Consider the following 24,847-nt stretch of genomic DNA (forward strand, 5'->3'; position numbering starts at 1 on the left):
TTGCTGCTGGTAAAGTTGCTCCCTTGTCCCTCTCTCCCCACTCCTTCTCCTCCTCCTCTCCTGTAGGATGTTTGGATAGATTATTTATCTGTCCAGCCTGGGCGCGGAAAGGCTATTGCGACAGTAAGCGCAAACTCATGCAGAAGCACTGCCCCTCCAGCTGTGATTTCTGTTACGGTAAGTGCAGCACTGCAGAGAAAAAAAGATTACTCTCAATCTACTGGTGCAAGGAATTGCTCAGTACCGTTTGCCAAAGCAGCGAAATGCAGCCAACAAAGTTGAGCCATGCAGAACCATGAAGGTTTGCAGCCCTCCTGATTTAAAGGCAGATTAGATACTAAGAATTACCTCCTGATGAGACCCAGTCTGCCTTACAGTAAGCGAGCAAAGAAGTCAGTGAGGCACCTCGACAGCTTGAATTCCCATAACCTCCACAGCTTGACTCCTCCACCCCGGCAGCCATAGATTGTTGTGGGTTTGTTCGATTTTTGTGTGTCACAAGGGAGAACGTGGAGGAGTGAGGATACCATTCCTGGCTCCGAATCTGTTCCTCATTGTTGATTGGAAAACGTTGTACGGCTGTGGAAAATTCCAGAGTGACTCCAAACCACTGGAATTTCAGACTGTGGCTTGAGGGTTAGAGACAAGGAAGGTCAATTTGGGTATTTTGCAGCCCAAACTAGTGGCTGTCTTTTAAAAAGACTTCCAGCTGGTCATGAGGCACCACGTTGTGTTTACACTGGCCTAAATTAACTAGATAGACAATGTCCATCATTTACAAATGGGTTCTGACCGATTCCAGTGATTTTTTTGATGCACAACATGGAGGTAGATATTACGCTTAATTTGAGTGCTTATGTCTTGGGGGATAATTTGAAGTTTAATGATCCTAAATTCCCACTCAGATCAGGGTATACAATTAGTAAGAAGGCATTTTCTGGGAGCTTTTTGGAGTAATCATGTCATGAAAAAAACATTACCATCCCCATTGCGAAATGAAAGCCATACTAAACCGAGTCATATCTGGTTAAGACTTTATACAGAAGTGGATATCTCAGCCTTTAGCCTTGTGTTCCCTAACTATCCTCAGAGTTCCCATTCCCCACTGTGGCCCCCACCCCCACACCCCAACGGACCAAACACAAACTGGTGGCTGAGGGGAAGAAGCTCACCTTCCGATGTGGGAAGAAAATTGCAGCTAAGAAAGGCAAAGTATAGTGAGTATGGCTTATTTAGTCCCGACATCACTTCAAACAAATCATGATATCCTACCAACAATAGATTCAATTGAAATGGATTTGACCCCAATCCTGATATTTTGCGCTCTCTGAATGTTTTTTCCAAGCTAGGTGTACTTACTTGTGTTTCCGTAGCTGGTACAAGGACGGAGAGCTTCTGGAGTACTCCCACCCTGGCTACCTCTCCCTAAAGGACGACCACATCAGTATTGTGGCCAATGCTATCAACGAGGGCACATACACCTGCATCGTGAGGAAAAAGAACAAGGTCCTCACCAACTACTCCTGGAGGGTACGTGTGCGCTTCTGAGGGCATTGCCACTCTCTGCACACAGAAGCACTGGGTATTAGCACAGAGACCGACCACACACACACGACTACAGAAGAATAATTCCTAGAAAAGAGGTCCCTCAGACCACTGCAATTTCACTACACCCTCTTGGGTACACTCAAAATGGACACCAGTCCACCCATTGACTTGAATGTGGATGTCTGTTATAGAAATTATATTTCCATGCACACATTCGCTCACACAAACATTGCTTGGTCAAATGGGGACTGCACTCACTTGGGCACATGTTTTAATGTATGTACATTCTATTTCTAAACAATCATGTTAAGTCAAAAAAAAAATAATGCATTTTCATATGTACACAATAAACACTTGTTCTGTGATCATTAGTATATTGAATATTGATGTAAAATTACATTTTGTGACGATCGAGTACAAATTAGATACACTGCTGGCATTGTTTCTGTTATATTATGCGAACAATAGAATGTTCTTTGAAGTTAGAGGTCACACTTACAGGCTAGCTAGTAACCTGACTTCAAATATTGTCCTGAAATGTTTTATAATTTTGCCTATCCTGGCTATATTAAGCCATGGGTAATGCATTCTAAAGCTACTGCCTCAATGGTAGCCATATAAATAATTTACTGTCTGAATTGAAGTTGGGTAAACCAAAAACAAACATTGTTTAGTCACTGGAAATATTTGGACCTTTATTCACATACGGAACACCTCCAATATCTAGCTTGCTCAGCTATCCTTTAGGTGGAGCCAATACTTTTCCTCCAAAAGGTGCAGTTCCACTAACAGCTCCCTTTACATGCTCATTTGACACATCAGGTGTAATAATCCATAGAAGGGCTTAGAGGGGACTCGCAGATAAAACTGATTAATGTACATTTCCATTTGTGTTGGTTCTAAAGAGTCTCCAGACGAGGGAACATTTTGCAACTGTTCCAGTCTGAGCAGCCAGCAGTCTCCCAGGAATGAGACTGCACTGTTTATTTTCCTCCAGCTGGAAATCAAAGAATTTATTGGTTTAGTCCTAGAAATCGCAGCCACTAACAACAAAGACAGAAATCTGGGTCTCTTTTCCCTGAAAGAACAAAGTCCTGAGACAAAGTGTGCAGTGCAAAGGACATCACTCCTGGGACGGCTACTATTGAGCTGGATTCAACGCTGGGAATTTTGGGGGACTCGACTTGCCTTTTTATTTTTTCCTTTTGGCAGGCAGTGTGTGGTGCTGTTTGCTTAGCTTAGACAGCATTCATAAATACCAGCAAAAAGGTGGACAAATAAAAACTTCACATTTTATTTCTAGCAAAAACATGTCCCGGGTCAGTATGTAAGCCATCGTTTATACAGTAAAGTCCTTATAATATGATGGATCGACATGGCTCTAACACTGCTACATTATTATACAGTATCTCTAGTACTCAAGAAATACCAACGACTTCAAATCTGGTCCTATTCAGCAGTGTAAAAAAGACAGAAAACAAAAAGCCAACATGAGCTAAGGTACAGACAAAATTGTAGTTAGGTTTTGACGCACAGTTGCCTCATATCCATAAAAGTTAAACCTTGTCAGAATCGAGAAAATACTTTAAAATTTGAATGGTTGGGATTCAGCCATATAGTTGGGAAAAAAGGGACAGTGTGTTTGTCCGTCGTTCATGTCAAGTGACGACCAGTCTCCACCCTCACAGGGTTACGGTGAGGGCAGTAAGCTGACCCCTGACAACGGAAGCCATTCCCCCAATGAGTCCAGCCACATAAAAAACAGAATGTCCCATGATTCTTGTTCGGTCAGCTGTCCAGGCTAGTATGTCTCTTCCCATACGCAGGGTGTCCTGCACTCAAGGCGCAGCTCAGAACTTGAGGCTGAACCCTGGGCCCACGGCAGAAGCCCCTTGGTTGCTGGTAGTCAGATGGAAGCCTGAGTCTTTCAGGTCATCGTCACCCTGGAGAGAGGACAAGCCACACACACGTTAGCTGATGAGGAACATTGCCTTTATGCCAGGGAACTAATGTATTCTGGAAACATAAGTATTAAGCAGTGGGAGGATGTGTTTCGACAACACACAGCAAAGTGCTGTAGGTCTACAATCTGTCAAACACAGAAACCAAGCTCAGATGTCAAAACCTAGACGACAGAGGGATGTAGAGTTAAACCCAGCCTCACCAGCTGACTGTAGCCCAGGCCTCCCTCGGGGGGGCGTGGGCTGGTGCCCCTCTTCACCCTCTGTTGCTCGCTCTTGGCCGGCCAGGTGGGGAACATGGAGGGCTCGATGGGCTGCGGTGTCTCCCGGAAATACTCGTGCTTCAGCGCCTCGTCCGACAGGATCCTCTTGCTGGGGCAGTAGGTGAGGAACCTAGTGGAAAGGGAAAAAGGTCAAGGCCAGGGGCGGCAGAGGTCACTCAAAATGGCAGCACTTCTGTAATTAGGGGGTACTTGCAAAACAAAAGTCCCGACTTTAAATCTTCGTCATACTTCTGCACGCTACTCTTGTTACAGTTTAAGCTAGAAACGGCATTGAAACTTAAAATGTGCAGACTGGTCTGCTTTTTGATATGAATTAATTGTGTATCTTTTTGTCCATCTTCATAGACTAACATTCTAATGCTCCCCATTGTGACTTCACTTCCAACTTCCATTCACTGTAAATGCAACAATTCAACTTGACACAACACCAGAATTATCTGGTTTAAGTGACTGTATCAACATTTTCTGTAACTTTTTATAAACTGACATTGGCCACTTTCGAAACAAGTTAGACAAAAAGTTGGACGGTATGACATCGGTCTACTTCTTTGTTATTCAAATCAGGAATTAAGAACAGAAATATCTACTACCAATCAAGAGGTACAGCTGTTTTAGTAACCATGTCAACTAATTTAGCTAACTTCCCACTGTTGGATTTACTGCCATGGAACTTTTCAGAACTTTCAAATTATAACAATGGGGGAGTTAGCATGAGACAATGAGTAAACATTATGACTTTTGACACTAATCAGCTACCTTGACCACTTTTCTGAACAATTCGTCGTAAACAAAAACTTCAAAAGGTATGGCACATTGGTCTACTTCTGAAATCAGAACAGCAATAACTACTAATCATCCCCACACGCACATACCATCTACACCTTCAACCATACATTCATTCCTTTATCATACCAATCAGTCCAACTTAACCTTGCTTTATCCCTTCATCCCTCCATAGATATGGTATTCCATCCCTGTATCCTTACTTTATTCACCTGTCCATTTATTTATCTATCCTGTCATAACTTGGAATACTTAGGATAGGATAAAGTAATCCTTCTAACCCCCCCCCCCCCCTTAAAAGATTTAGATGCACTATTGTAAAGTGGTTGTTCCACTGGATATCATAAGGTGAATGCACCAATTTGTAAGTCGCTCTGGATAAGAGCGTCTGCTAAATGACTTAAATGTAAATGTAATAACTTTCTTTAAACAGTTTTTTCTTTGATTAAGAAATTAATGTATGGTTGAAGTAAGGGATAAATGCTTGGGGTAAAATAACGTTTTTAATTGTGTTTTAAAGTTCATCAACGCCTCCTTGTCTTCTGTACTCTATTATTACAGTTAGCATATACTGTGGTATTAATGTAGGAGTGTATACAAGTGTAGTAGGCTAGTCTGAGTGCAGTTATTTGTGATGAAATATGTGATCCAACTGCCCCACAATCCAAAGTAATAAGGTTCATAGTGTCGTCTATGAAAATAATCAGACCAATTATTTTACTACATTTAACTTATTGGCTTATGTAAAACGTTTTAAACTTATTCCACTACCACAAAAATACTTGTAAAGAGTTAATGTCCCATCAACCTTTCTTCATGAAAAATTACCATCTTGTCTGTATTAGAGCTTCACAGAGCACATATGGTCCCTCTAAATAAACTCAGCAAAAAAAGAAACGCCCCTTTTTCAGGACCTTGTCTTTCAAAGATAATTCGTAATAATCCAAATAACTTCACAGATCTTCATAGTAAAGGGTTTAAACACTTTCCCATGCTTTTTCAATGAACCATAAACAATTAATGAACATGCACCTGTGGAATGGTTGTTAAGACTCTAATAGCTTACAGACGGTAGGCAATTAAGGACACAGTTATGAAAACGTAGGACACTAAAGAGGCCTTTCTACTGACTCTGAAAAACACCAAAAGAAAGATGCCCAGGGTCCCTGCTCATCTGCGTGGACGTGCCTTAGGCATGCTGCCAGGAGGCATGAGGACTGCAGATGTGGCAGGGCAATAAATTGCAATGTCTGTACTGTGAGACGCCTAAGACAGCGCTACAGGGAGACAGGACGGACACCTGATCGTTCTCACAGTGGCAGACCACGTGTAACAACACCTGCACAGGATTGGTACATCCGAACATCACAACTGCGGGACATGTACAGGATGGCAACAACAACTGCCCGAGTTACACCAGGAACGCACAATCCCTCCATCAGTGCTCAGACTGTCCGCAATAGGCTGAGAGAGGCTGGACTGAGGGCTTGAAGGCCTGTTGTAAGGCAGGTCCTCACCAGACATCGCCAGCAACAACATTGCCTATGGGCACAAACCCACTGTCGCTGGACCAGACAGGACAGGCAAAAAGTGCTCTTCACTGACGAGTCGCGTTTTTATCTCACCGGAGGTATGGTTGGATTCGCATTTATCGTCGAAGAAATGAGCACCACAACGAGGCCTGTACCCTGGAGCGGGATTGATTTGGAGGTGGAGGGTCCGCCATGGTCTGGGGCGGTGTGTCACAGCATCATCGGACTGAGCTTGTTGTCATTGCAGGCAATCTCAACGCTGTGCGTTATAGGGAAGACATCCTCCTCCGTCATGTGGTACCCTTCCTGCAGGCTCATCCTGACATGACCCTCCAGCATGACAATGTCATACTGCTCATTCTGTGCGTGATTTCCTGCAAGACAGGAATGTCGGTGTTCTGCCATGGCCAGTGAAGAGCCCGGATCTCAATCCCAATGAGCACGTCTGGGACCTGTTGGATCGGAGGGTGAGGGCTAGGGCCATTCCCCCCAGAAATGTCCGGAAACTTGCAGGTGCCTTGGTGGAAGAGTGGGGTAACATCTGACAGCAAGAACTGGCAAATCTGGTGACGTCCATGAGGAGGAGATGCACTGCAGTACTTAGTATCTGGTGTGGCCACCAGCTGCATTGACTGTTACTTTTGACCAACCCTTTGTTCAGGGACACATTATTCCATGTATGTTAGTCACACGTTCTCGTGTAGAAGAAAAAGAAACGCACACCTATTAAGGCGAGGTGCTGGCTAGCGGAGTAGAAAACTTGAAAATAAGGGAGAGCCGCACACTCTAGGAGCTCAGATGCAAAAATGTAATATCCAACGTTTCGACAGCCAAGCTGTCTTCATCAGGGTATGATCACAAACACTGCGAGATGACTTGTTTATATAGTGTCAGAAGACACACAGGTGTCTGTAATCATGGCCAAATGTGGCCTAATATCATTGGTTAACTCTGAAATATAAAAATGGCATACAAAGAACATACAAAAGAACAAATGGATAGCATACGATCATAGATACATTTTAGACTACACAAGCTTACAAACAATTACAATGGCAAAGTCACAATAATCACAAGAATGGCTTCAGATAAAAGTCTACGTTGAGACCGAAGGGAGCAAGGGTCTTTAAATTAAAGATCCAGTCACACGTCTGTGAACTTGTTCAGTTTGTCTCAGTTGAATCTTATGTTCATACAAATATTTATACATGTTAAGTTTGCTGAATATAAACGCAGTTGACAGTGAGAGGATGTTTATTCTTTTGCTGAGTTTAGTCTTCATCTCATCTAATCACACAGGGTAAGTTAAAGCAACAAGGCTGACAACGCAATCTTAAGCCTAGTCTTGTGGCTGAAGGACCGCCATCCTCCAGTCCAAACATGAGACGGCTAGCAGCCACTGGCCAGGGGTCATTGCACTTCCTGGGTCATTATACTGACGACATTCCACTGCACTGATGTCAAATTTCACCCAAAAGATGACAAACTTATGTATAGCAACACTTGGCAAACATTTCATTTTTGCTAGTATTTATAGAGGACATTTTTAGATTACACTTTCATGGCATTGTTCATTGAGTCCAGTGGTTTGTATTAAAATCTTCTCAACTGAGATTTTCTAAGAATCAAAGCTTGTTTGTCTGAGAAATGTAACAGATATGGGTAGATTAGACGTACTTGTTCATGAGGTCGAAGCCCTGGTCTGAAAGCAGGGCTCCGAAGCGCTTGCGCAAGTTGTTGTAGGGGTACTCTGTAAAAGTCATCTTCTTCACAGCAGGGAGCTCGTTGTAGCCTGGCCAAATCTTCTCGCTGGGCGACCCAAGGTCCTGACAAGAACATGCGTCAACACACAGACACATGGAGTTAATGTTTTATGTGCGGGCTGGAGGTCCCCACTATGTCTGGTATGTTAGGAACTGCTGGGGAAGGGGGGGTACTGGAGCACAGTCAAGAACACAGCTTTTAATCTGAGTTTTACAGTTTAGCCCAGTCACACAACCACCACAGACAAGTCTGTTACGTCACCATGTCTGTCTAAAAGAGACTGGGTCACTGAACTGCAGTCCCTCTCTGCTAAATACATTGTGTAGTCAAATCAAATCCATTTAATCTGACTACATCCTATTCCTAACTCTGCCACCTTGTGGGGAGATCATAAAACTGGAAAACCCACAAAAACATGTGGTAGCTGTCAAGAATGCAAGCAGATGTCAGAGTGGAGTATATAAAGTGCTTTTACTTTCCAGACAGTATGAATTAAAATGTACTTTTTGATACAAATTTGCTAACCTTAAATATCTTGTTAATTTGGTCGATTTCGGATTTTCCAGGGAAGAGAGGTTTCTGGGTAAGGAGCTCTCCAAATATGCAGCCTACAGACCACATGTCCACAGCTGTGGAGTACTCCTGTGGAGAGAGAAACACACACTCGCTAAAACCACAGTATTCTTAGTCACAGACAGCACCGCATGAGTCTGGGTTGGAGTGTTTAGTCTGGGCGAGGACAAGCTTTGACTTGGTCATGGTGCTGTGTGTATGTAGTCTTGGGCTATGTTTAGAACTACAGACTTTGACACTATTGGAAGGCATACAAAGTATGTGTTGTGTCGTCTAGATGCGGTAATGTTCACACTCAGGTAGCGGTTTAGAATGGCTCTGTTTTGACTGGAGAGGGTCTTTGATGACTGAAGTTTCTTGAGATGTTTTGACTCAAGGCAGAGTTTTGAATGCAGTGGCTATCTACTGTGGCTATGTCGCCCACAAGACATTGATCCACGGTCAGTTTTGCATGACATCCCACTAATGGTAATTGTTAGGATTTGGGGAGGTTAAACCGATTCTAGATCTGTGCTTAGGTCCTGACTCACTTTGGCTCCCAGCAGCAGTTCTGGAGAACGGTACCACAGGGTCACCACCACAGGGGTGTAGGGCTTCAGGGGAGAACCATACTCACGGGCCAGACCAAAGTCCCCCACCTAGAACAGCACAACAAATATTACAAAAATGCCCAAGAGGCAAGCATACTCATGTACATTCAAGTCAATATTCTTTGTCATTAATAAGCCTAGAGCGTTGTATTTCTTCATCTGAGCCATGGATGATCTAATCCTTATCTGAAGTTCCCAACCCACAGCAGTTTTAATATTATTAAAATGGGATATATATATATATACACACATATACATATATACACACACACACACACACACACACACACACACACACACACACACACACACACACACACACACACACACACACACACACACACACACACACACAATACAACAGGGCATTATTATACCTTCAGGATCCCCTTGTGGCTGAGCAGCAGGTTAGAGGTCTTCAGGTCGCGGTGGAGGATCCAGTTGTCGTGGAGATGACGGACGCCTCGCAGCAGCTGGATCATCAGCGTCTTCACTTCGCCTGAGGCCGACAAGATAGAGGAAGTCGAAGAGATGTGAGCTCATAAGCTTACATTAAAACAATTCTCTTACGCTAACCTAGCCAAAATACATGGGAAAATGGCTGGAGGACATAAGTGTACTGTATGTTTTGCAACTCAAACTGAACCCCACAACATTACCTGGGAGAAAAGGCTGCTTCATGGTCTCCATCAAGCTTTTCAGGTCGTGCTCCACGTAATTCATCACAATGTAGATCTTGTCCATGTTGCTTCCAACGACGATTTCCTAACATGGGAGAAAGGAGGGGTTTAGATGGCACTAGTCTACTTTTTATTTTTATTTTTTTTTTTACAGCCATTGTATTATGTCAATTTGTGAAACACTTTGGGATACTATGCATTGTATGAAAGGCGCTACACAAAATGTATTTCAAAATAATATATTATTGAGGGGGGAGTTCCTCTGAGTCAGTTGTATGCTGCTCACCATAGAAATAACAATTTATGACATTTTCAGTGTATTTCTATGCACCTCACCCTGACAGTGACGATGTTGGGGTGCTGGGCCTTCAGAATGGTGTTGATCTCTCTGAGAGACGTGATGGGGAAACCTTCTTTCTCCTTCTCCATCTTCAGACGCTTTAAGGCCACAATCTCATCTAGAAGAGAAGGGCCTGTTTTAGTGTGTGTCTGTCCAGGGATGGATCGGAAATAAATTGCAAGGTAGCCCACATACCTGTCTTTTTGTCCTTGGCCCTATACACCACGCCGTAGGTCCCTTCCTCGATACGATTCAGACACTGGAACTCCTCGACACTGCGACAGCCCTGACAATGACATGAAACCAATGCCAATCAATACGTGTCCATATGATTTGCATGTGTGTGTACAGGCCTGAGTCAAATACGTATTACTTTTCTGTCAAATACTTGAGGTGTACTTGATTTCATTGCCAGGTGAGAGCATTTCTTGAAATATTCCATTGTACCAGGCAAGCTATGTCCAGGTTCATACATATTTTGACAGACGGAATTTCTTGAGTTATCCATGACTTTTAACCACATTTCCATGACCATCAATTGCCGACATCTATGTAAGCGTAACGTGGTAGAGACATGGAGGCTGCTCTTCGATCTCATGTACCATATCCTGTCGTTATGCAAGGTACTTAAGCCCCCACAGAGTACACTACCTGTAAGGCAACTGTATAAAACATGTGGTCAACCCTCAGTCTGGAGAGCTACTAGCTGTGCGGGCTTTTGATAAAGCCCTGCTCAAACACATCAGAGACAGTTTTTCAAGGTCCGGTTGAACAGATCATTTAAAATGTGGTTTGTTAGAAGGCTACTGGAGTAAAAGCCTGCACAACTATGAGCTATCGTGGATGATGGCTGACCACCCTTGACGTATAACATTGCAACATTAAAACCGAATACATTTTATACCTTTTGAAATAATTCGCTAATTTAATATATCAAACAACAAATGGCTTTGGTTAGGCTACAAATATTTTTATTCAGCTGAAGCAAGCCCACAAATTTTCTTCAGGAAATGTACCTTTTCTAGTTTTCTAGTCAAATTTATCATAGAAGTGTTTACATTTCAGGCTATTGAGTTGCAATGTCTCATACATTGGATGGCCAAATAAACTGGAAGTATCTACAAATCAAGTTGAAGCCAAATAATCCAAAAGAAAGGCTACATCTAACTGAATCTGAACTAATAAAATGGCGAAGTGAGTCATTCGTATCATGAAAATAGTTTAAATGAATAATTTAAAAAAGTAAATCAAATTTGTATGGCCTTACTCGCGATTGTATGGCCTTATTCATGAATGTTGGGACATCACGAGGAAAACATGAATGCATGCTAATAATAGCTAAACAGATAACTAGAGGGTACAAGATATGTTTTGAATTGGCAAACTAGTTATTAGTCTGTTCTTTATTATATTTTATAGACTAGGCCTACCTTCTGCCTCAATGTCCGACTGTCTCTCTCTCATTGAGTAACGGCCGACTCCTCACGCACACATGCAGGTGATGCGTGCAAACACAGACTCGCTCAAGTGTCATTCTGAACCTGGCTGATGTGATTTTTATTTGATTGCTAAAATATTTATATTATGAAAAATTATTATATTAATTTCCATAACTTTTCGGATTTGATCCTTTTCCAAAACTTTTCCAGGCCTGGAAAACACCATTTAAACATTCCATGACTTTTCCAGGATTTGAATAATGGCCGTATGAACTCTGTAGGTCAAGCGCACCTCAGGCATTTGATATAAAATAAAAAGGTATTTGACCCAGGTGTGGTGTGCTGCCAGACAGATGGACAGACCTGTAGAGCTGGCAGGTACTTGGGCAGCTCCTTCTTTAGCTCCACAGGGGAGATGGGGGGAGAGTCGGGGATGTAGTTCTCCTCAGGCTCAGGGGTGGCTGAGTGGGAGTGAGACACAGACTGGGGGGTCACGTCTCCATCCCCTGCCTCCTCTTCCTCTTCCTCTCCACTTTCCTCAGTATCGTGGTCAAATCGCGACTCTGGCACTGTGAGGTTTAATGAGGAGGCAGTTATAACTTACAGAAACAAGACAATCGCATCTAGCAGCACCTGCCACCAGACAAACGGGGTGTGAAATGCCTACCTGGGGGAATATGGTTGCCGTTCTCTCTCTCTTCCTCAAACTCTTCCTCAGACTGCTCGTCTTCACTCACCACACCTGAAACACAGACAATGGGTGGGTCAGATCCGTGTCACTGTGACAAAACCGTAATGGTACTAAGTGATAAAACAAGCGCACACACACAAGCAACAGAAGTAGAGTAATTCAGCAGACCTGCAGTCTGGTCAGATTCTCCTGTGCCTGATTCCTCATTCTCTCCCTCGCTCAGGCTGCTAGATCCATCTTCAACGCCATTACCCTCCTCATCGTCAGAGCCCGACCCTGAGCCGGAGCCTAGGGAAGAGAAGTCCACTCAATGTCACCTCCAAACAACCCACAAAGACTTATAACACAAGAAGATGTCTGGACTGTAAATACAGGATCTATAACAGTTAGAACTCTGTTGAGGATTAAACATCAGTAGAAGTGTAATATTTTCATAACTTTTTAGTGATGCCATCTGGTGTGGGGTATGTTGCAACCTTGAGTGAGTGTGTGCGTCTACCTACCTAAGGAGGACTCTCCTGTGCTGGTCTTCCTCTCACTGTCACTGATGTCCTGAAGGTCAGAGAGAAGGTCCTTGTCCTCTGGCTTCTCATCTTTCACTGTTGGACCACAAACAAACAAAATGAGCTTCCCTAATCACACAGAAAAATTATAGTTAAGTAAATTGAATGAAATCAATTACTAAGTCTTGACACCAATTCTACCAAAGCAAAATTATATAAAACCATCTTGATTGGATAGTCTCACCACTAGTTCTACGTGGCTCGCTGCTGTGCTCCAGTCGGTCCTGGGGAGCCTGGTTGGGGCTGCGGCTGCGGTGGCTCTGTTTGGGCTTGTCCCCGTACTCATCGGGCAGCGCACGGTGGTGGGACGGGACTGTCAGAGAACGGACAAGACATTTCGCTTCCCGTCACCAACAGCGCATCCTTACATATATCAAAATACTTACATTCACGTAGACGCTAAGGCTGTAAACTCTAACCCTACATGTGTGCGCAAATGCGTGTGTGTGAAGCCTGACCTTCTCGGCGCGCCTCACGCTCTTTGCGGCGCTCCTCTGCCCTCCTCTCTCTCTCCTTCTGCTCGCGCTGCTCCTTCTGCTGCTGCTCACGGAGCTTGCGGTCTCTCTCGCGCTGGCGCTCCACCTGCTCCAACCTGTCCCTGTAGTCCGGGGAAGACGGGGGAATCCTGTCAGGAGCTCTCCAGAAACCCAAAAGCCACCCACCCCACACTGTTAATGTCTGCTGCATGGAATGGGAAGAGTACAGTATACAGTGTGAAAGGTAACTGCACGGTAAAAAAGATGTCTGACCAGCATGTGACAGTTTGAGGATATGCACGTTTAAAACCTGTTGGGGCTAGGGGGCAGTATTTGCACGGCCGGATAAAAAAACATACCCGATTTAAACTGGTTACTACTCTTGCCCAGAAATGAGAATAAGCATATAATTAGTAGATTTGGATAGAAAACACTCTAAAGTTTCTAAAACTGTTTGAATGGTGTCTGCGAGTATAACAGAACTCATATGGCAGGCCAAAACCTGAGAAGATTCCATACAGGAAGTGCCCTGTCTGACAATTTGTTGTCCTTCTGTTGGATCTCTATCGAAAATACAGCATCTGTGCTGTAACGTGACATTTTCTAAGGCTTCCATTGGCTCTCTAAAGCCGCCAGAAAGTGGAATGGGGTGTCTGCTGTCTCTGGGCAAAGAACAGCAGCAGAGTTTGTGAGTGGTCAGCCTGGGGACAGTGAGACTGAGATGTGCGTTCACGAGACTACTCCATTTTTTTCTTTCAGCCTTTGAATGAATACAACGTTGCCCGGTTGGAATATTATTGCTATTTTACGAGAAAGATAGCATAAACATTGATTTTAAACAGCGTTTGACATACTTCGAAGTACGGTAATGGAATATTTTGAATTGTTTTGTCATGAAATGCGCTTGCGCGTCACACTTCGGATAGTGACCTGAACGCACGAACAAAACAGAGCTATTTGAATATAACTATGGATTATTTGGAACCAAAACAACATTTGTTGTTGAAGTAGAATTCCTGGGAGTGCATTCTGACGAAGAACAGCAAAGGTAATCCAATTTTTGTAATAGTAATTCTGATTTTAGTGAGCCCCAAACTTGGTGGGTGACAAAATAGCTAGCCGTGATGGCCGAGCTATGTACTCAGAATATTGCAAAATGTGCTTTCGCCGAAAAGCTATTTTAAAATCTGACACCGCGATTGCATAAAGGAGTTCTCTATCTATAATTCTTAAAATAATTATGTATTTTGTGAACGTTTATCATGAGTAATTTAGTAAATTCACCGGGAGTTTTCGGTGGGTATGCTAGTTCTGAACATCACATGCTAATGTAAAAAGCTGTTTTTTTTATATAAATATGAACTTGATTGAACAAAACATGCATGTATTGTATAACAATGTCCTAGGAGTGTCATCTGATGAAGATCAAAGGTTAGTGCTGCATTTAGCTGTGGTTTTGGTTTTTGTGACATATATGCTTGCTTTGAAAATGGCTGTGTGATTATTTTTGGCAGGGTACTCTCCTGACATAATCTAATGTTTTGCTTTCGCTGTAAAGCCTTTTTGAAATCGGACAATGTGGTTAGATTAACGAGAGTCTTATCTTTAAAATGGTGTTAAATAATGTTTCAGAACTTGAAGTTATAGCATTTTTGAGGTATTTGTATTTCTTGCCACGCGATTCCACTGGCTGTTGACTAGGGTGGGACGCATCCCACCTAGCCCATAGAAGTTAAAGGCAGACTAAGATATGACATCATAAGCTAGGTTTCCACCCAATTTGCGACAGATTTTCAAGCAAATATTATAAAATAGTTTCCATCAGACGGACTTTGTTGCGGACAAAGGGCTGTGTGTGATGACGTAGCGCAAACAATCCTGCACTTAAGTTTCCATGTACAAAAAAACAACATGAGTTTAATGTGTTTTCACTGCGTTTTCCACTCAGATTTTTTGGTTGTCACACAAACTGTAACGATCGGGGTTTGATAATGCAACCAAAACAATCGCATTTGCGACCGTTTGTTTGATTTGACAGTGCAACATTTTAAATTGGTTGCAAGTGATTTTCTTTTTAACCTGGTCACGTTATTTATTTTTATCATCATGATTTATTCAAACAGTAATGTGCAATTGACCAAAAATAAATCAACTTTCTGAAGAGGCAACAATGGCACAGGAATGACCTTGTCGGTGTGTGTCAGGGCTTGACATACTGGGGAGGTTTTGGAAACCCTACGGGCCAGTCAGACATTTGAAAATCAGACATTTCCTCTCAACCTGGTCTCATAGCATTTCGTATTATTTCATAAGTGAATCTGAGACTCAATTTAGTATATGTTACGATTTGTATGGTATGTATTAATTTCTGGATGTCCATCACCCATTTCGCATGATATGCTACAAATTCTAGCTAGGTGGCTAACATTAGCTAGACTAGTGGTTAGGGTTAAGTTTAGGAGCTAGGTTAAAAGTTAGGGGGAATGGTTAGTTAAAAGGGTTAAGGTTAGTCTTAGAGGAATGGCTAGCTAACATGCTAAGTAGTTACAAAGTAGATAAAAGATAGAAATGATTGAAAAGTTGATAATTAGCTAAAATGCGAAAGCTGTCAGTGATGAGATTCTAACTCGCAACCTTTGGTAGCTAGCCATTCGCGTTATACTCCCAACCAATCACGGGACGTTTCGCATTATACGACCAGCCATCCACCCAACGTAACATTTCCTACTAAATGGAGTGTCTCAGATTTATCAAATCAAATGTTAGTCACATGCGCCAAATACAAAAAGGTGTTGACCTTAGTGAAATGCTTACTTACGAGCCCCTAACCAACAATGAAGCTTATATATACTGCTCCAAAAAATAAAGGGAACACTTATACAACACAATGTAACTCCAAGTCAATCACACTTCTGTGAAATCAAACTGTCCACTTAGGAAGCAACACTGATTGACAATACATTTCACATGCTGTTGTGCAAATGGAATAGACAACAGGTGGAAATTATAGGCAATTAGCAAGACACCCCCAATAAAGGAGTGGTTCTGCAGGTGGTGACCACAGACCACTTCTCAGTTCCTATGCTTCCTGGCTGATGTTTTGGTCACTTTTGAATGCTGGCGGTGCTTTCACTCTAGTGGTAGCATGAGACGGAGTCTACAACCCACACAAGTGGCTCAGGTAGTGCAGCTCATCCAGGATGGCACATCAATGCGAGCTGTGGCAAGAAGGTTTGCTGTGTCTGTCAGCGTAGTGTCCAGAGCATGGAGGCGCTACCAGGAGACAGGCCAGTACCTCAGGAGACGTGGAGGAGGCCGTAGGAGGGCAACAACCCAGCAGCAGGACCGCTACCTCCGCCTTTGTGCAAAGAGGAGCAGGAGGAGCACTGCCAGAGCCCTGCAAAATGACCTCCAGCAGGCCACAAATGTGCATGTGTCTGCTCAAACGGTCAGAAACAGACTCCATGAGGGTGGTATGAGGGCCCGACGTCCACAGGTGGGGGTTGTGCTTACAGCCCAACACCGTGCAGGACGTTTGGCATTTCCCAGAGAACACCAAGATTGGCAAATTCGCCACTGGCGCCCTGTGCTCTTCACAGATGAAAGCAGGTTCACACTGAGCACGTGACAGACGTGACAGAGTCTGGAGACGCCGTGGAGAATGTTCTGCTGCCTGCAACATCCTCCAGCATGACCGGTTTGGCGGTGGGTCAGTCATGGTGTGGGGTGGCATTTCTTTGGGGGGCCGCACAGCCCTCCATATGCTCGCCAGAGGTAGCCTGACTGCCATTAGGTACCGAGATGAGATCCTCAGACCCCTTGTGAGACCACATGCTGGTGCGGTTTGCCCTGGGTTCTTCCTAATGCAAGACAATGCTAGACCTCATGTGGCTGGAGTGTGTCAGCAGTTCCTGCAAGAGGAAGGCATTGATGCTATGGACTGGCCCGCCCATTCCCCAGACCTGAATCCAATTGAGCACATCTGGGACATCATGTCTCACTCCATCCACCAACGCCACGTTGCACCACAGACTGTCCAGGAGTTGGTGGATGCTTTAGTCCAGGTCTGGGAGGAGATCCCTCAGGAGACCATCCGCCACCTCATCAGGAGCATGCCGCGTTGTAGGGAGGTCATACAGGCACGTGGAGGCCACACACACTACTGAGCCTCATTTTGACTTGTTTTAAGGACATTACATCAAAGTTGGATCAGCCTGTAGTGTGGTTTTTCACTTTAATTTTGAGTGTGACTCCAAATCCAGACCTCCATGGGTTGATAAATTGGATTTCCATTGATTCTTTTTGTGTGATTTTGTTGTCAGCACATTCAACTATGTAAAGAAAAACTAATTTAATAAGATTATTTCATTCATTCAGATCTAGGATGCGTTATTTTAGTGTTCCCTTTATTTTTTTGAGCAGTGTATATATATATATATATATATTTTTTTTTTAAAGTAACAAGTAATTAAAGAGCAGCAGTAAAATAATGGCGAGTCAATGTGCGGGGGCACCGGTTAGTTGAGGTAATATGTACATGTAGGAAGAGTTATTAAAGTGAATATGCATAGAAACAGAGTAGCAGCGGTGTAAGGGGGGGGGGCGGCACAGCAAATAGTCTGGGTGGCCATTTGATTAGATGTTCAGGAGTCTTATGGCTTGGAGGTAGAAGCTGTTTAGAAGCCTCTTGGACCTAGACTTGGCGCTCCGCTGCCACTTGCCGTGTGGTAGCAGAGAGAACAGTCTATGACTAGGGTGGCTGGAGTTTGACAATTTTTAGGGCATTGACACCACCTGGTATAGAGGTCCTGGACTGTTGGAAGCGTGGCCCCAGTGATGTGCTGGTCCGTACTCTCTACCCTCTGTAGTGCCTTGCGGTCAAAAGCCGTTGCCCTACCAGGCAGTGATGCAACCAGTCAGGTTGCTCTCGATGGTGCAGCTGTAAAACCTTTTGAGGATCTGAGGACCATTGCCAAATCTTTTCAGTCTCCTGAGGGGGAATATGTTTTTTTTGTCGTGCCCTCTTAACAACTGTCTGAGTGTGCTTGGACCATGTTAGTTTGTTGGTGATTTGGACACCAAGGAACTTGAAGCTCTCAACCTGCTCCACTACAGCCCTGTCGATGAGAATGGGGGCGTGCTCGGTCCTCTTTTTCCTGTAGTCCAGAATCATCTTTGTTTTGATCACGTTGAGGGAGAGGTTGTTGTCCTGGCACTAGGTCAGGTCTCTGACCTCCTCCCTATAGGCTGTCTCATCGTTGTCCAGGCCTACAACTGTTGTGTCACCGGCAAACTTAATGGTGGTGTTGGTGTAGTGCCTGGCCGTGCAGTCATGAGTGAACAGGGAGTACAGGAGGAGACTGAGCATGCACCCCTGAGGGGCCCCCGTGTTGAGGATCAGCGTGGCAGATGTGTTATCTACCCTTACCACCTGGGGGCAGCCCGTCAGGAAGTCCAGGATCCAGTTGCAGAGGGAGGTGTTAAGTCACAGTGTCCTTAGCTTAGTGATGAGCTTTGAGGGCAATATGGTGTTGAACGCTGAGCTGTGGTCAATGAACAGCATTCTCACATAGGTGTTCCTTTCGTCCAGGTGGGAAAGGGCAGTGTGGAGTGCAATAGAGATTGCATCATCTGTGGATCTGTTAGGGCGGCATGCAAATTGGAGTGTGTAGGGTTTCTGGGATAATGGTGTTGATGTGAGCTATGACTAGGCTTTCAAAGCACTTCATGGCTACAGACGTGAGTGCTATGGGTATGTAGTCATTTAGGCAGGTTACCTTAGTGTTCTTGGGCACAGGGAATATGGTAGTCTGCTTAAAATATGTTGGTATTACAGACTGACAGGGAGAGGTTGAAAATGTCAGTGAAGACACTTGCCAGTTGGTCAGCGCATGCTCGAAGTACATGTCCTGGTAATCTGTCTGGCCCTGAGGCCTTGTGAATGTTGACCTGTTTGAAGGTCTTACTCACATCGGCTGTGGAGGCGTGATCACACTGTCTTCTGGAACAGCTGGTGCTCTCATGCATGTTTCAGTGTTATTTGCCTCGAAGCGAGCATAGAAGTAGTTTAGCTCGTCTGGTAGGCTCGTGTCACTTGGCTGTGCTTCCCTTTGTAGTCTGTAATGGTTTGCAAGCCCTGCCACATCCAACGAGCGTCAGAGTATGATAGTATGATTCGATCTTAGTCCTGTATTGACGCTTTGCCTGTTTGATGGTTCGTCGGAGGGCATAGCGGGATTTCTTATAAGCTTCAAGGTTAGAATCCCGCTCCTTGAAAGTGGCAGCTCTAGCCTTTAGCTCAGTGCAGATGTTGCCTGTAATCCATGGCTTCTGGTTGGGGTATGTACGTACGGTCACTGTTGGGACGTCGTCATCGATGCACTTATTGATGAAGCCAATGACTGATGTGGTGTACTACTCAATGCCATCGGAGGAATACCGGAACATATTCCAGTCTGTGCTAGCAAAACAGTCCTGCAGTTTAGCATCTGCTTCATCTGACCATTTGATCGAGACACTGGTGCTTTAATTGTTGCTTGTAAGCAGGAATCAGGAGGATAGAATTATGGTCAGATTTGCCAAATGGAGGGCGAGGGAGAGCTTTGGATGCATCTCTGTGTGTGGAGTAAAGGTGTTCCGGAGTTTTTCCCCCTCTGTTGCACATTTAACATGCTGATAGAAAATTGGTAAGACAAATTTAAGTTTCCCTGCATTAAAGTCCCCGGATACTAGGAGTGCTGCCTCTGGGTGAGTGTTTTCCTGTTTGCTTATGTCGGAATACAGCACTTTCAGTGCAGTCTTAGTGCCAGCATCAGTCTGTGGTGATATGTAGACAGCTACAACAAATACAGATGAAAACTCTCTAGGTAGATAGTGTAGTCTATACCATATCATGATACTCTACCTCAGGCGAGCAGAACTGAAACTTCCTTAGATATTGTGCACCAGCTGTTACTTACAAAAATACATAGTCCGCCACCCCTTGTCTTACCAGATCCGCTTTTCTATCCTGCCGATACAGCGTATAACCAGCCAGATGTATGTTGATAATGTCGTCTTTCAGCCACGACTCCGTGAAGCATAACCACTAACATGTACAGAATAATACAAAATACTCAAGACCAGATGGTCCCTTTAGTCGTTGGTCCTTGAAAAGTAATTGAAGTTGGCAGCTGATTTAGAAGTTCTACTGCTCCAATATATTAATGCCATGATTTAATTTCTGACCAGTTTTTAAAGAGTTGTAAGCGCGTTTGTTTGTTTCCCGTCTTTTCAATTGAAAGGTGTTGTGCTTGTCTGTTGCGGTAAAGCCATGTGCGGTTATTATGAGCAAGACAAAAGTGAATGTTGGCTTAAAATTGTTTTTCATACAAAACACTGGAAAACACTGGAAAATCTGTTCACTTTGTGTAACCATTAGCGATGCTAATCATTTTCGGGTAGATGGAAAGGTAATTAAAAAGTAGCCTATGCCTACCCAGCAGAATCATGATTATTTGCATCAATGCAGTGGCCATTTATTTTAGAAAACTCCATCACAAGTGTGCTACAGAAACACAGGTAGCCAAACAACTGTCTGGATAGGTGCGCAACTGATTTAAAGGCTAACTACACTAACCCTACATTTCTCCAATTTTACCCAGACCTCAAAATGTTTCCCCTGATGTGGTTTAAGAACTATTGTGGAGTGAGAAAAGCAAAATGTTTATTTTGTTGTTTTTATATTAGAAAGTGTGATTGACAAAAAACCTGAAAAAAACTGAGGGAAATCAGTCCTCCCTGCTGTTTTTTTTTTGTGTGTGCTATGGTATCGTTTTGGTATTAAGTATAATTTTTTTACATTCTACCCTCTAGAGGATTTTGCAGGAAAGAACACATGTCACTTTCAAATCGCTGCAAAGAAACCACTAAAATGTATTTAACTAGGCAAGTCAATTCAGAACAAATTCTTATTTACAATGACGGCCTAACCCGGCCAAACCCTAATGAAAGCTGGGCCAATTGTGCGCAGCCCTATGGGACTCCCAATCACAGCCCGATAAAGAACACCAATAAGAAGAGACTTGCATGGGCCAAGAAACATGAGCAATGGACATTATACCGGTGGAAATCTGTCCTTTGCTCTGATGAGTCCAAATTTGAGATTTCTGGTTTCAACCGCCGTGTCTTTGTGAGACACAGAGTAGGTTAACGGATGATCTCCGCATAGGTGGTTCCCACCGTGAAGCATGGAGGTGGTGTGACGGTGCTTTTCTGGTGACACAGATTTATTTAGAATTCAAGGCACACTTAACCAGCATAGCTACCACAGCATTCTGCTGCGATACGCCAACTCATCTGGTTTGCGCTTAGTGGGAATATCATTTGTTTTTCAACAGGACAACGAGCAAACACACCTCCAGACTGTGTAAGGGTTATTTGACCAAGAAAGAGAGTGATGGGGTGCTGCATCAGATGACCTGGCCTCCACAATCACCCAACCTTAACCCAATTGAGATGGTTTGGGATGAGTTGGACCACAGAGTGAAGGAAAAGCAGCCAACAAATGCTCAGCATATGTAGGAACTCCTTCAAGACTGTTGGAAAAGCATTCCAGGTGAAGCTGGTTGAGAGAATGACAAGAGTGTGCAAAGCTGTCAAGGTTAAGGGGGGCTACTTTGAAGAATCTAAAATCTATTTTGATCTGATATCTTCACTATTATTCTACAACGTAGAAAAAAAGAAAAAAAACCTTGAATGAGTAGGTGTGTCCAAGGTGTGTACAGTCATGGCCAAAAGTTGAGAATGACACAAATATTCATTTTCACAAAGTTTGCAGCTTCAGTGTCTTCAGATATTTTGGTCAGATGTTACTATGGAATACTGAAGTATAATTGCAAGCATTTCACAAGTGTCAAAAGCTTTTATTGACAATTACATGAAGTTGATGCAAAGAGTCAATATTTGCAGTGTTAACCCTTCTTTTTCAAGATCTCTGCAATCCGCCCTGGCATGCTGTCAATTAACTTCTGGGCCACATCCTGACTGATGGCAGCCCATTCTTGCATAATCAATGCTTGGAGTTTGTCAGAATTTGTGGGTTGTTTGTTTGTCCACCCGCCTCTTGAGGATTGACCACAAGTTCTCAATGGGATTAAGGTCTGGGGAGTTTCCTGGCCATGGACCAAAAATATCGATGTTTTGTTCTCCGAGCCACTTAGTTATCACTTTTGCCTTATGGCAAGGTGCTCCATCATGCTGGAAAAGGCATTGTTCATCACCAAACTGTTCCTGGATGGTTGGGAGAAGTTGCTCTGAGGATGTGTTGGTACCATTCTTTATTCATGGCTGTGATCTTAGGCAAAATTGTGAGTGAGCCCACTCCCTTGGCTGAGAAGCAACCCCACACATGAATGGTCTCAGGATGCTTTACTGTTGGCATGACACAGGACTGATGGTAGCGCTCACCTTGTCTTCTCCGGACAAGCTTTTTCCGGGTGCCCCAAACAATCGGAAAGGGGATTCATCAGAGAAAAGGACTTTTCCCTAGTCCTCAGCAGTCCAATCCCTGTACCCTTTTGCAGAATATCAGTCTGTCCCTGATGTTTTTCCTGGAGAGAAGTGGCTTCTTTGCTGCCCTTCTTGACACCAGGCCTTCCTCAATGTCTTCGCCTCACTGTGCGTGCAGATGCACTCACACCTGCCTGCTGCCATTCCTGAGCAAGCTCTGTACTGGTGGTGCCCCAATCCCGCAGCTGAATCAACTTTATGAGACGGTCCTGGCGCTTGCTGGACTTTCTTGGGCACCCTGAAGTCTTCTTCACAACAATTGAAACGCTCTCCTTGAAGTTCTTGATGATCTGATAACTGGTTGATTTAGGTGCAATCTTACTGGCAGCAATATCCTTCCCTGTGAAGCCCTTTTTGTGCAAAGCAATGATGACGGCACGTGTTTCCTTGCAGGTAACCATGGTTGACAGAGGAAGAACAATGATTCCAAGCACCACCCTCCTTTTGAAGCTTCCAGTCTGCTATTCGAGCTCAATCAGCGTGACAGAGTGATCTCCAGCCTTGTCCTCGTCAACACTCACACCTGTGTTAACGAGAGAATCACTGACATGTCGTCAGCTGGTCCTTTTGTGGCAGGGCTGAAATGCAGTGGAAATGTTTTTGGGGGGATTCAGTTCATTTGCATGGCAAAGAAGGACTTTGCAATTAATTGTAATTCATCTGATCACTCTTCATAACATTCCGGGGTATATGCAAATTGCCATCATACAAACTGAGGCAGCAGACTTTGTAAAAATGTATATTTGTGTCATTCTCAAAACTTTTGGCCACGACTGTATATGCCATATCTCACAACCTGGTGATGTAGCTCTTGCGCTACCTTTCCCTGAGTGAGAGAGGTTTGTACTTTGATAAAATAACCATGTCATGGTAAATTGTCTACCAACAATTGCGCAAGAAATCATTTCCACTACAATTCGTTGCATAATTAATTTTACTGACACAAAAAGATCCCACAGTGTTAAACAAATTGTTGAGATTTAGGAAATTGTACCGACACTCCATGTTTCCATCACAATTGCTGTGATTTAGTTTTTGTTTAGCATGACTTTACTCGCACAAAAACTGTAGATGGAAATGTGGTTAGTGACAGTGGGGTCAAAAAGCATGAATAAAAATATATGTTTTTTTGGGGGGCTCTTTTGGGGGCTCTTTTGGGGCTCTTTAAACTTTTGTTAAAATTGCCACACTCAAGAGTCACATTCTGGTAGAAGTGTAGTTTGAGAGACCACAGAGACATTTTGATAACTTCATACCTTTGAACACAAGTGATGATTATAAATGTTGATATTTCTTCGTTCTGTAGTATATATCTGCTAATACAAGCCACGCTAACATGCTGGCCAAACCGTCTCCGTGCATGCGTCTATGTGTGCATGATTTTTTTTCTATCCCCATCAGACGCGTTCTTGACATGTAGGTTAAAATACCAAAACCGACTGCGAACCAACTATATTAATTTGGGAAGGTCGAAACACAAATGAAACATTCATGGACATGATGCTAGCTAATTTGTCCTGGGAAATATAAACATTGGGCTGTTATTTTACTCTGCCCTTCCTTTAGCTGGATCTTTGTGTGTTCTCCACTCCACTTTTTATTTACTTCTCCTTCATATTTCTTCTTCTTCTGTGGATTTTATACAGCGGTTGGCAACCAACAAAGTTGCATTACCACCACTAGTGGACTGTGGACCTCATTCATCTTTGAATCACCCATGTGGGTATATGCTCGTAATTATTATAATTTTTTTTTAAATTGGGAAAGGAGAGACTTGCAGCGCGTCAACCAATTTCAATTTAAGAGCCTGGCTACGCAGATGCCCGTTGACGCGCTCAAGCAGTTTGGATGAAATGGACGGTTTGGTCAGCATGCAATACAAACGTGTTTGTATGTGGTCACAGTAGTCACCTCTCTCTGCGGGATTGGGCTCTGGCCTGCTCCCTGCGTTTCTGCCTCTCCCAGTCTCGCCGGGCCTTGTCCTGCTCCTCCCACTGCCGCTTCCTGCGCTCACTCTCCCTGTCTTTGGGCCGCACGTGTTTCCCTGCTGCTGCTACTATGATAAAAACAAACA

General features: G+C 43.7%; 2 protein-coding genes across 15 annotated transcripts in view; one reads left to right on the top strand and one right to left on the bottom strand.

Annotated features, from left to right (window-relative positions):
• The window catches only part of LOC106572002 (matrix metalloproteinase-23), a 28,178-nt gene extending 26,265 nt beyond the window's left edge, over positions 1-1,913 (top strand). For all 3 annotated transcript variants that reach the window (XM_014145691.3, XM_014145692.3, XM_082962113.1), the window contains 3 exons: positions 67-177; positions 1,091-1,217; positions 1,374-1,913. In XM_014145691.3, the coding sequence (XP_014001166.2) occupies positions 67-177; positions 1,091-1,217; positions 1,374-1,548 (413 nt within the window). In that variant the 3' untranslated portion in view covers positions 1,549-1,913. The remainder of the gene's footprint in view (positions 1-66; positions 178-1,090; positions 1,218-1,373) is intronic.
• Positions 1,914-2,820: 907 nt separating this feature from the next.
• LOC106572001 (cyclin-dependent kinase 11B) overlaps positions 2,821-24,847 on the bottom strand; it is a 32,669-nt gene continuing 10,642 nt past the window's right edge. For 7 of the 12 annotated variants that reach the window (XM_045696158.2, XM_014145683.2, XM_014145689.3 and 4 more), the window contains 16 exons: positions 24,685-24,829; positions 13,207-13,385; positions 12,933-13,061; positions 12,689-12,784; positions 12,354-12,473; positions 12,162-12,236; positions 11,858-12,063; positions 10,251-10,341; positions 10,052-10,173; positions 9,695-9,800; positions 9,413-9,534; positions 8,976-9,083; positions 8,398-8,514; positions 7,786-7,934; positions 3,713-3,902; positions 2,821-3,491 (listed from right to left, as the gene is read on the bottom strand). In XM_045696158.2, coding sequence (XP_045552114.1) covers positions 3,399-3,491; positions 3,713-3,902; positions 7,786-7,934; positions 8,398-8,514; positions 8,976-9,083; positions 9,413-9,534; positions 9,695-9,800; positions 10,052-10,173; positions 10,251-10,341; positions 11,858-12,063; positions 12,162-12,236; positions 12,354-12,473; positions 12,689-12,784; positions 12,933-13,061; positions 13,207-13,385; positions 24,685-24,829 — 2,048 coding nt within the window. In that variant the 3' untranslated portion in view covers positions 2,821-3,398. The remainder of the gene's footprint in view (positions 3,492-3,712; positions 3,903-7,785; positions 7,935-8,397; positions 8,515-8,975; positions 9,084-9,412; positions 9,535-9,694; positions 9,801-10,051; positions 10,174-10,250; positions 10,342-11,857; positions 12,064-12,161; positions 12,237-12,353; positions 12,474-12,688; positions 12,785-12,932; positions 13,062-13,206; positions 13,386-24,684; positions 24,830-24,847) is intronic. The other 5 variants (XM_045696162.2, XM_014145687.3, XM_045696163.2 and 2 more) reach the window with 2 other exon arrangements.

The sequence above is a fragment of the Salmo salar genome, chromosome 15 (genome assembly GCF_965601325.2).
Source record: "Salmo salar chromosome 15, fSalSal1, whole genome shotgun sequence".
Classification (NCBI taxonomy): domain Eukaryota; kingdom Metazoa; phylum Chordata; class Actinopteri; order Salmoniformes; family Salmonidae; genus Salmo; species Salmo salar.